The 12,146-nt window shown below is 49.4% G+C and overlaps 1 protein-coding gene across 13 annotated transcripts in view; it reads right to left on the bottom strand.

The window, feature by feature from the left end:
* The window catches only part of TBC1D8 (TBC1 domain family member 8), a 112,907-nt gene that overhangs the window by 17,229 nt on the left and 83,532 nt on the right, over positions 1–12,146 (bottom strand). For 12 of the 13 annotated variants that reach the window (XR_011503843.1, XM_044772987.2, XM_044772989.2 and 9 more), the window contains 8 exons: positions 11,145–11,321; positions 9,636–9,786; positions 7,077–7,291; positions 6,004–6,121; positions 2,977–3,262; positions 2,098–2,227; positions 1,853–1,951; positions 1,153–1,221 (listed from right to left, as the gene is read on the bottom strand). Coding sequence is in view for 11 of the 13 variants with exons in the window: in XM_044772987.2 (XP_044628922.1) it covers positions 1,153–1,221; positions 1,853–1,951; positions 2,098–2,227; positions 2,977–3,262; positions 6,004–6,121; positions 7,077–7,291; positions 9,636–9,786; positions 11,145–11,321 (1,245 nt within the window). In the remaining 2 variants the exon portion in view is untranslated. Of the gene's footprint in view, positions 1–1,152; positions 1,222–1,852; positions 1,952–2,097; positions 2,228–2,976; positions 3,323–6,003; positions 6,122–7,076; positions 7,292–9,635; positions 9,787–11,144; positions 11,322–12,146 lie in introns of all 13 variants that reach the window. The other variant, XR_011503844.1, reaches the window with a different exon arrangement.

Raw genomic sequence — 12,146 nt, 5'->3', positions numbered from 1 at the left:
AAGCAAGCAAAATAATATTAAAAAGAGACCAAATGCTCTCTGGGGCCTGATAATCTAGCAACAGAATGAATTTGACTGATGATTAGTAAGAGTGGGTTTACGCAATACATAAGGCGCTGTTTCCCTATTTTTCCTCCTTGAGAGCCAAAGAGAGGTGGATTTGGGACACCAAGTAACCTTTGACTTGGTGTTTTCTCTTCATGTAACAGAGGAAGCCATAAAACCTGAAAACAGGGGATGTTTACAGGACGCATGGACCTGAGTGGTCCTCACCACCCATCCTGCTTGTCATGCTCGAGGTGCGCCCGGAATCCAAGCCAACAGCCCATTTCAGGGATGCAGGGAAGTGCGCCAGGACAGGCGCACGGACAACCCTCAACGCTCTGCTTAGAAGAGCCGGAAGTGCTGCTTGTTACTATTTCAATTATGTTGGCAGCACAAGTCCAGAAGTGACAGCGGCTCAAGTTCCCACCAGGCAGAGCTCTGGAGGCCAGACTCTCTTCAACATTAGAGCCGCTTTCTACAACTGTTCCTTCTCCTCCTCCACTGCCAGGGCGGCAGGACTGAGCAAGGTGTCTGCCTCTCTTCCCCACTTTATTTACTGTTTCGAGCAAGAAAATTTCTAGCAAGGCACTTGTAAATGTTCTTTGCAGGGTGATTAAGTAGCAAGACCTGGCAATCCACCTAAATATCCAAGTATCAGAAATATGGTTTAGTATATTACCAATTAGATAAAGTTATTTAAATGTGAGTAAGACTATGTGGTAACCTGGAAAAGTGTTAATAACAGCATCAAAGAGAAAAGAGAGCATAAACTAGCATGCATACCAGCCACACACACACAAAGATATGTATACGTGTGCTGTGCATGGGGTTAGGAGTAAATAAAAGTGTATGAGGTGATCGCTTCAGTAAGGGCCCCCCTTCCGTCTACTCCTACTATCAGCCGGGAACTCGGCGAAGAGTGAGGACCAGATCCCAGGCCCTGAAGGCCCTCCCGGCAGAGCGCCCAGCTTCAGTGCGGGAGCCGCGCGCAGGCGAGGTGAAGACAGAGGGGCAGGCGGGGCACTCCAGCCTCCGCTGCCACAGAACAGGCGCAGGGGCAACGCCAACACGGGCCCGACCCTCCCTCCCCTTCCCAGATTTTCCTACCTTGAATAAGTCATAGAGTTCCTCTAGGTCTTCAGGAAGAATTGAGACTTCTGGGATAACAACACGGAGCTTGAGGAAAGAATAAACAGTGATGGAGTCAATTCTCCGCCTGCATCCAGGAGACTCAGAGGGAGCAGGGGCTCTCCCTCCTGGTGTGGGACACCAGGCACCTAGCGCCAACCTCCCTCAAGGAGTTGCTCCTTGTCTACTGGACAGTGTCTGTTCCCTTCTGACACAAGGATCACTTTCTGGAACTTTCTCAGGCATTCATCCCCAACCTCTCTCTCATTCACACATCAGTGCCTCAGGACAAATGTGTAAGTTCTGACAGAAGTTAAACGCGAGCAAAGACAGAGCATGGGCAGGGAGGCCCCCAAATAACAAGAGACCCTCACTGCAGGCCAGCGGTGCTGGGCATTTTAGACACCATACCTCTTTTAACCCCATACAGTGGGTATTATCACCCTCATCTTACAACTGGGGAAACTTAGGCTCACAGTGGTTAATTTGCTCACAATCTGTCTGACTCTAAAACCCATACTGTTTCTACACTATGTCACCCTATTCAGTTTTTAATTCAATGCAAAAATCAGTAAGTCAATGAGCTGGCACTCTTACGTTAGGTGACCAACAGGGACACACTCTTCTCCCGAGTCAGCACCTGCCTGTGCGCAGCCACTCTGAGGAGGCCTCTACTCACCACGTTCTGCTTTGTGGTATCTTCGTGGCCTTGGAGAACCCTGATCCTGTGCTTACAGCGCATGTGCTCGATCTGCTCCACTGACTGGTCTCCAAATTTCTGCAGGAAACGAGGGATCCCTCACTCACAGAATCCCCTTCTGCACACAGAGGAAACAAGCAGCCGCCCAGGAAACCCTCCTCAACATCCACCTCCTGAACAAGCTTGCAAGGGGTGCGGGCCGGGGTGGGGCGGGGGCCCTGTACCTCGTAGGAGTCCCGGATCAGGTCAGCAATGTCAGTCACAGGATAAGGCTCCTGGTCGTCAGAGAAAAAGGCATGGTGGCTGCCAATGGGGGGTCCTGGGCTGTCCTCATTCTTAATGTGATCTAGAAACCTGAGGAGACCACCCACCATTGGAGCACAGGTTTACCCCCACCTGGGCACCACACAACACCCACTGCCTTTGCAGAGGCCATGAGACATGTCAGAGCACCTTCAAACAAAGCCCATTTGTCTCCAAACGCTGGGAGGAGGGCAAAGGAGCAAGCACTGTGCTCATTTTAGAGAAAAGGAGAGACACCCATAAAGCCAGACTTGTCCACCTGGGCTCCACGGCCAGGTCTCCAGGCATCAGTGACTCTCCAGTGAATACAAATTTCTGGGCCTGTGCGCGATTTAAGCTTCCATAATATTCTGAAAGGGAATCTTTCATTTCTGTCATCCAACATGCCCTCAGCGCCAAGAGACCCAGGTTGCAGTCCTCAGTTTAGCGGGACTTTTCTTTCAGTGCAACACACCAGCCCCTGCACAAAAAATGTTGAAACCTCCAGTCCACTGCCTGAGGCCGACACTTCCCTGTGCCCCTCACCGAGACTCAAGACATCTGAATCTCCTCAGAGAAAAGCACTGATCGCCCTCTGTTCCAGGGCTCTCACTTGATGGAGAGGAGTGAGGGAAGATGGCACTCTTCACCACACGCCCGGGGGGCCGCAGGGTGACAAGCGGCAGGGTGGAAAGGAAAGTTCCACAGTGATGGCGCTGATGGGCACTGGCTCCTGCCTTCTCCCCTTGTCTGTCTTCCAGAGCTCAGCTGCTGCCCACTTCAGCCCCAGTCAGCAACAAAAGCACGCAGCCAGAGCCCACCTGCTAAGGACCATCAAGGCCTGGCCATCGTCCTTGCTGCCGCACAGGTCCTCGGCATTAGCGTCCAGCACAGCCAGCCCCAGCTGGAAGATGGCCTTGATCCCGTCGTAGAAGAAGCAATCCACAACGTTCACCGCGCTCTCCAGAGGCATAATGCTGAGGAAGAGAGTCAGGAACCAGGAGAGCGAGATGGACGCCAGCGCTGAGAGGTCATTCATGTGCTCTGCCAGCTCCGGGAGGTGCTCCTTGATGAGCTCCTCAAAGACAGACTGGTCCACCTGGGCCCCTGGAAAAGGAGGGCCACGGAGACTTGGTCGGGGAGGGCCTCACACTCTCGAAAGTCGGTCTGAAATTAAAACTACTCTGAGAGAAGCAGAGCAATGGAACAGACGGAGTCCAGAAGAGGACTCCCACTTGGTTAATTGATTTTCGACACTGTGACCAAGGTAATTCAATGGGGAAAGAACAGTCTTCTTAAAAAACAGTGCTCAATCTACCTGATATCTTTATGGAGGAGGAAAAAAGAACCTCAACCCCTTCTTCAGACCATGCAGAAAAATATAATGGAAATGTCACAGACCTAAATACAAAAGTTAATACTATAAAACTTCTAAAAGAAAATATAAGAAAAAGGCAAAATTTCTTAGGATACAAAAAGTACTAACCAGAGAAAAAAATTATAAATTAGACTTCATCAAAATTAAAGACTGGTGTTCTTCAAAAAACACCATTAATGAAATGAAAATGCAAACTTCAAACTCAGAAAATATTTGCAATACATACACCTGACAAAAATCTTGTATCCAAAACCAAGAACTCCTGCAACTTAGTATTAAGAAGGCAACACTGAAATATTTTTTTAAAAAATAGGCAAAAGATTTGAACAGACACTTCAAAAGAGATGCTAAACAAATGGCCAGTAAGCACAGAAAAATATGGTCAATGTCATTAATCATCAGAGAAATGCAAGTTAAAACCACCATGATATATCACTTCTTACCCACTAGAATGGCTAAAATTAAAAAGAGAGACAATTCCAAGTGTTAACAGGGATGTGGAACAACTGGAATTCTCATATGTTGCTCATATGAGATATGTGAATACGTTACATCTGCTTTGGAAAACTGACAGTTTCTTATAAAGTTAAGGATACATGTAACCTACAACCCAGCAATTCTACTCATAGGTAAATACTTAAGAAAACGGACAATATATATTCACAAAAAGATTTATACATGAATGTTCACTGCAACTTGTGATAAAAAAATTGGAAACAACTCAAATGTCTATCAGCAGGTGACTGGATAAACGTATCATGGTCGGAGTATGCAGTCAAATACTACTCAGCCATGAAAAGGAACCATCTACTGATGCACCAACATCATGTTGTGCAAAGGAAGCCAGACACAAAAGAGAAAATTCCCTATTATTACATTTACACCAAGTTAAGAACAGGATAAACTAATCCACGGTGACAGAAATCAGTACCAAGTGTTGCCTGTGGCAGGAAAGGGGCAGATGGGAACTTTGTGGGTTATGGAAATGTTCCAAATCCTCCACCCTGTATTGGGGTGGTGGTCACACAGGTGTATACATTATCACGGACGGTCTGCTGGTCACTGCTGAGTATGAGCTGTCCCATAGCAACACTCCTCAACCGTCCCTGGCTTCGACAACACGCCTCCCGATGACCCCACAGGCTCTAATTACTTACTTCTCTGCACGACATTACACCGCCTCCTACAATATAAAGTAAAAAGGGAAGCAAGCCAAATAGCCACTCGGGCACATGAAGGGAATCAGGGAAGACAGTTAAAGACACACCGAGAGGCCACCAAAAGGCACGAAGTGGCCACCCCTTCCCCGCCAACCCCCACCCCTGCCCTTACTCCCCAGTGGTCATCGCATTCCCTCAGTTCTTAGGACATTGGTCTTCAAGCATCTTCTTCCTGCCATGCCCCCTCCATCCAGTCCTTTGCCAAATTCTGTCTCAAATTTTTCTCAAATCTCTTTTGTTTCTGTTCCCACTGCTGTCACCCTAATTTTAGGCCATCTCCATATCTCTCAGCTAGATGACTAAAAAGTGTCCCTAAGTGTCACCAAGCCAATATAATTTTTTTTTTTAAGATTGTATTTTTTTTTTCCTTTTTCTCCCCAAAGCCCCCCGGTACATAGTTGTATATTCTTCGTTGTGGGTCCTTCTAGTTGTGGCATGTGGGACGCTGCCTCAGCGTGGTTTGATGAGCAGTGCCATGTCCGCGCCCAGGATTTGAACCAACGAAACACTGGGCCGCCTGCAGCAGAGCACACGAACTTAACCACTGGGCCACAGGGCCAGCCCCAAGCCAATATAATTTTTGTATCATTTTCTCCACTGGGAGGTTGCTGGACCACAGAAATTGTGCAAATTCAAATCTCTCCTGAACGAAAGAGGCACCGAGTGCAGGAGAACTGTGGGGTCGCAGGTCTGCCCAGAGCCCAACAGCAACGACCGGGCTTTCTTACTATTTCCTTATGCAAGTGAGAGGAGCCTTCCAAGTCTGCCCTTTGGGTCCAGGCTTCAAGGGTCTTCAGCATTGTTCTACCCACCTCCTCTCCTCGAGGGGAAGGGAACATCTCCTGTCCACACGAGCTCCCTGGTACCCACAGCAAGAACCTCCCCTTTCCAGGACACAGCATCAGTGAAAAACCACTCTGGTTTTTACTTTTTAACTGGTTTCTTGAGCTTAGGGATTTTTCTTGCCTTCTTGAAAGTTCAGCTATCCACCTAAAATAATTCGTTTGTTTTTTATCCAAAATCTGTAGGTATTCACAGCAAGAGAGTATTCAGGTTACCTTATTCCACCATTTTGCCAAAAGTGTACAGAGAACTACACCAGTTAGTTTTGCAAGTTCAAGAACCAAACAGTGTTTGTGCAGAGACTGGCTGAGTGGCACAGGGCATTCTGTAACCAGGACTGACAATGAGCATCTTTGCCCGGCTCTGCTGCGTTCCCAGGGACAGAGGGGCGGGAGGAGGCAGCTTACCAATGACTCGGTGGTTGAAGTAGTCGGGCAGCATCCGCTCACACACAGCAACCAGCAGCCAGAAGGCTTCCTCCTCCTTGGCGTACAGCAGCAAAACGGAGGTCAGGATGTTCATGGACTGCTCGGGGGTCACGGAGGAGGAGACAGTTACTGACCAGACCACATGGTGCCACACAGAGACGTTAAAAAACACCCAAGCCCAAATGACCCACGACAGTCAAGATAGTGTCGATGAGAGATCCAGCGTACCCCAACCACACTGACACTTGAGAAGTGCAACGACCATGACATCAACATGGTCCTCACAGGACGTGCCAGGCTGTGCGGCCAGCCACAGTTCCGTCCCTGTCCCCACCTAATAACGCTGCATTTAGCTCTGGTGCACACCTCAGGATCAGATCAAATCCAGATATTCTCTATGTATATGTTCAGACAGAGCCAGACATACACACACAACTTCATTCACCCATTGCTTTTGCTTATTCACAGATGTTAAACAACGTTTCATATCTTCTACTTTCAAATGTCAGAAGCTTCTCTAATCCAGCCTTGTGCCGGGGTTTGGGCTGCTGTTTTAATTTACTGGGTTTGCGTGCTTGTTTACCTCATCCCTGAGTCAGCCGAGTGACCTTCCCGAGTAAACTGAGGAACTGCTCAGAGCACGCCTCACCTCGCGTCTCCTGGACAGTGACGTGCCCTAAGCAGGTCTTTGCCCTACAAACAGCACTGCCATCTTTGCAATAATCCCTGTGACCTCCGTCACAGCCTAGAAAGATAAGACTCCACGGAGGCATGGTGGCCGCCAGCCGCAGCGCAGCCCACAGGGGCCGTGGACAGCCGCTGCACGCCCTTCTCAGGCACCGGTAACGTCTACATCTCAATCGTCAGCCTGCTGGACTATACGAAGGCGACTTCCTTTGGCCTCATTCAATACATTCCTCAGGGGAAGGGACCAAGCACAGAGCCTTTGTGTGATAGTCGCTGGGGCCGGACGGCCAAACACAGACCCCAGAGCCTGAGAGGTCCACACGAGACACAGCCTGAAGGATTTCTGCTCCTCGCGCGCGCCTCACCTGGCAGTACCCAATTTTGGGGTTCCGGTGGGCATAGGCTGTCAGCACTCTCCTCAAAGCAGCGATCCCCGTCTCGTTCTGGAAGGCGGGGTGCTCCGGCAAGGAGCGGTGCAGGTCCCGCTCTATCTCCTCTGTCACCAGGCAGCACTTTCCCATGGACTCCTCCACCAGGTTCCCATAGTAACCGGGGTGCGAGGCGAGGTCGGTCACGGCATCTGACGATTTAAGAGTAATTTTTTAAGAGGGACTGATTAGCAGGATAGTGTCAGCAGGAGGAAGGGCTTGTGCTGCTGGAGGACCTCAGTGAGGTCTCATTACTTGAGGGACATAAAATATTTTGAGACCACAAAAACCCAAAGGACTTCATTTCTGCCAAAAACAAAAAAGAAAGAACAAAAAGAAATAATATAGCTTTTCTAAGAATAACCTATATAGAGAACAGGGAAAAGGTCATAGTAGAAACAGTCTTATTAATATGCTTTTAATAAGCTGTATTCCCCAGTAACAGGAGGAGTGTATGTATATACATATACACACACGTACATTTACACACACATATACACACAAACAATTGTCATGCATTAATTCAACAAGAAATTATTAAGCACCTACGTGTGACGAGAAGGTGCAATCACGATTAAAGCTAACAAACAATTATCAAGGAGCCAACAAGCAGCCAACAGGAAGCTCTGAAGGCTGGGCTCGTGACGTGCAGGACGACAAGCATGGCACACCCACCCCCAAGCTGCTGCCAGGCCTCTGGCAGGTGGGCAACGTCAGCGGAGGAGTGAGTCACCACCGTGTGAGGATCCAGCACCGGGGCACCTGTGGTTTAGGCAGTGTTCCCTCCCTGGGGCTGGGGGCAGGTGGGGCTCCTGCACTGACGTCAGCCCCACAGAGGGAGGTCCCAGGAGAGCAGGGGGAGCAGAAAAGACCCAGTTCTGCCTTTAGCCGCTAGTTAACGTTTTTCTAACTCTGACTGGGTTTAGTGCAACACCCTGCTCCTCAGCTCTGTCATCCGCAGCGACTGTGACTCCCATCGCATCCGATAAACCACCATTACAGCACTCCTGCCGCTGGCCAGCACTTACGCCAACAGCTGCCACTCACTGCGCAGGAGCTTAAACACTACACTACTTTCTGTCGACAAAGGAAACATTCCATTCTGAATGAAAAGATAGCCCTATATGAACTAAGCAGTGTTTTTAATAAAAAGGACGTGTGTTTATATATGTTCATTAGAGAGATCTAGAAGAATATAAATGGCATTAACAGGTGTCACCTTTAGGTAGTGGAATTACAGGTAATGGTACTTTCTTTGCTCGCTCCTCCCTATTTTGTCATTTTTCAACTATGAATATACACTGTTTTTATTAAATACAAAACTACAGAAGGCATTTTTTTAACTTTAAAGAGGAAGAGCTTCGACGATGTGTGTTTGGTAGGCGGCTGCAGGAACGAGCGGGAGGCAGGCGGACACTCAGCCTGGGAAACGGGGAGCAGGGGTAGCAGCAGCAATGAATGCAACAAGCCAATGCCACCAGTCCGCCGGAAAGCATGAAATCTGCAGCTGGGCGTCTTGGGCAGGAGGGGAGGGGCTGGGCTCTCTTGGAGGAGAGATGAGGAAGTGGGAGGATAGAGGACTGAGGGTGATGGATGGGACAAGGCTGGCGCGCGGGAGGAGCAGGAAAGGGCAGAGTGACAGGCCAGCTGCCCAGGCCCAGCCTCCAGGAGGCTCACCGCTGACACGAGCACTGCAGCTCACCTGGGGAGCATGGGCCTCCGGGCCAGGCCTCCCAGAACACCCTGAAAGGGGCAGCAAAGTCACACCCCAGAGGGCAGGGGCCATCCCTTCCTGCTCGTAGGGCCCCAGCTCCTCCACTGAGCAGGACGAAATGGCTCACAACCAATGCAGAGAGACAGACAGATGCCTGCTCAGCAAGTCTCTGGAGAAGTCTGGTCCCTGGCTCAGCCCGTCCATTAGTAACTGTTCTGACGAGGGACTCCCAGATGTCACCAACAGCAGCAGAGGCAGAGTCCCAGCGCCCGAGGCTGGGTACGGCCATCAATGAATGGGTCCAGTAGTACAGGAGGAGGAGAAGGGACAGAAGAGAAATCTCTACAATTTTGCCTCTTGGGGATGGTACATCTTCAACGGAAGAGGGACCAATAGAAAATGTGCTCTGAAGATTTATTTCAACGGCCCTGCAAGTGAACAACTTAGGAAGATCTTTTTGTTTAGTCTATTTCAGAAATCATGTTCTAGAAAGACACTTCACTTCCAGGGGTTCTTAACAGAATTCTCAGAACTAGTTATTTTTAAAGAAGAGATTACTTTGGCCAGACCTCACATTGACCAAGGAGGATACTGCAGCCCAGAGGCTGCAGGCAACTTGACCAAGGTCCCACAGTTAACACAGTAAGGGTTCTGAAGTTCTCAGCTGGGAACTCCAAAGACAGACAACTTGTCTGCACAAGCACACACTGCTCAGATCTGGGCCTCTGTTCCTCGTCTGCTCCAGGAATAACATTTGGCCTAAAGACACCAGAAACACTCACCTGAGAAAAGCAGCCAGAGTTTGCCACGTAAAGATTCAGGGATCCCCATGGCCACGAGCTTCCGAATTTTTTCTGTGCGAAACATACACACCGTTCTACCATATTCCACAAAGTGGTCGTTCCACAGGCTTATTTTTATCTGTTCCCTGGACTGGAAATGGAAACATTCCTAATGTATAAAGAAGCCGGTCCACACCTTCCACCACAGCCCACCCACAATCCACAACAGACACGTCGCCTCTGTTAACGGAGGCACCCACAGTGACAGCAATTTGTTCAGCAAATATTTCTGAACCCCTATCAGGCACAGAGGGTGTGAAGAAGAACACAGAAGAGCAGCCCTGCAGGAGCTCAGGGCCCAGGGGGAGCATCTAACAGATAAAATGCCATTTCCTTGGCAAAGCTGAGACAGTAAGAATATGTTTGTCCAAACAGTAAAGGCGCCCAAAGCAGATGGGGGCACGTTACGGGAAGCTCCCTCAGGATGCTGACACTGAGCCAGCTGCTGAAACACAGGTCAGCTCCGAGGGCAAAGGGTAGCAAGGGGGTATCATAATTTGCCCTGAGCTTCCTGCCAGCCAGAGGAAAAACTGAAACATGAAAAATTATATTGTTTTCACTATCAGAAATTATTTAGTGAAAGTTAGGAGAAACAACACAGGCGTTGGAAACAGGAGGACTTGCATTTACAAGAAAGATACTATTTCTCTAGGCAACTAAAAATCCTTTAAAATTATCCCTAGATGGCCACAATTTTTAGCGCCTTTTAACAAGATGTTTATGTACCCTTTTAATGATCTTTATTCTCCAGTAATGGGAGAAGTTTACACATCCCTTCAATATTCTCATGTGTTAAGTCAACAAGAGTTAATTGAGCACCTCTGTGTCATCGGGTGACAGTGCTCACAGCCACCTCAGTACCCGTGGTAGCAACACAGCTCCCCACCTGCCCCGGCACCATTTCAAGTACAATTTCTGGTCTGTTTACCCTACTGTACGTGACATTTCCCTCCGGTTCTCCCTACAAAGAGGAAAACTGTAAGTAAATGTAACAAAACTATTTTTAGTTCAGTAAAACTAGAAGACAGGAGACCCTTTGTCCCAGGAGACAGAAAAAAGAAACACTGTAACAAGGAGCCCACACAGACGCCACTGGATAAAAGGAGAAAGACTTGTTCTGCATCTGGAAAAACCCACAAGGGACAGCACTGAGGGCTCTCACTGAAGGGGCAGGTAGGGAGAGCCATCACTCTTAGCCTTTGACCACATCCTGGATGCACCCTGATGTGCTCAGGCAACTGGTATCAGCTGATGCCCGCCACCCTCTGCCAACGAGAGAAAGAGGGAGGCGGAGTGCTCACAGCTCAAGGTTGCCTGGCAACCGCCTGCTCTCCTGAGGCCTGCAGGCTGTCACCGGCGGATGCCACATTCCACAGTGGGGCAGACAGCTGGGAAACCGCACCACAACAACTTCGCGGTCCCCGGCAAGGGCAGAGGCGTGGCACCCACCATTCGCGAGTCGGGGCTCTGGCTGCCTGACTGCTGGAAGACAGCTGTCAGGGCCTCGGGGTGCAGCCGCGGGCTCGTCTCTTTTTCACTTTCCTTGTTATTTTGAGAAGAAACCATCTCAAGATCCCCAAACTTGTGGTCACTGCACATGCTTGTTGAATAAAACACAGGGGAAGTCTGCATGGGAAAAAAAGAAAAAGCGAGATAGAAGAAAGTCACTGCTTTAATTATGGGATGGTCTTTGGAGGCATGAGGTGCACCCAACTTAGGCATGCCTCTCTATCTATGACTCAAGGGAAAAACAGACTAACTTTAGACCCCACAGATTTGATGCTCAGGAAAGAATATGGTCCACACCGCGTCTCCCAGTGAGGCCACGCATGGCACATAGAGGATGTGCCCAAGTCAGGGCAGGGAATGCACATTTCTCAGCCTCATCCCCTTCAGCTTCCGGAACCCCAAGAAAACAGATCGACGGTACTAAGAGACTTTAATCCTTTTCTCCTTGTCACTACTGTGGGTGAAAACAGGTCAAGGAAGAGGGCGATGGATGCGAAAGAACAGGACACTAGGCCTCAGCAGACCTGGGTCCATTTCTGCGGCTGTCCAACTTTAAATACAAAGAAACTTCTCTTTTGGCAAATTACACCTCCTCCCAAATAAGGTCATCCCCTCCAACCTCAGGGAGTAGAAGGCACTGACCCTCTAACCTGTGAGGAGGGTGTCCACTGACCTGTGGGGTGATTCCCCATCGAACCCTCCAAACTATGAGGGGGTGGCTGTCCACCCCTCTGACACGTGAGAGTACCCCATCAACCTCTCTAACAGATGGAGGAAGGTACCCGTCAACCCCACTAACCTCTGGTGGGGCTGCCCCATCAGCCCCTCCAACCTGTGGGGTGAGTCCCCACCAACCCTCTAATCTGTGTAGAGCATCCTCTAACTGTGTGACACCCACTCAGGGCATCCAGCGGATGTGAGACGAGACCAGACTGTCCGATA

The sequence above is a fragment of the Equus asinus genome, chromosome 6, assembly GCF_041296235.1.
Source record: "Equus asinus isolate D_3611 breed Donkey chromosome 6, EquAss-T2T_v2, whole genome shotgun sequence".
Taxonomy (NCBI): Eukaryota; Metazoa; Chordata; class Mammalia; order Perissodactyla; family Equidae; genus Equus; species Equus asinus.
The sequence above is the reverse complement of the archived record's forward strand: the minus strand, read 5'-3'. Positions and strand labels throughout refer to the sequence as shown.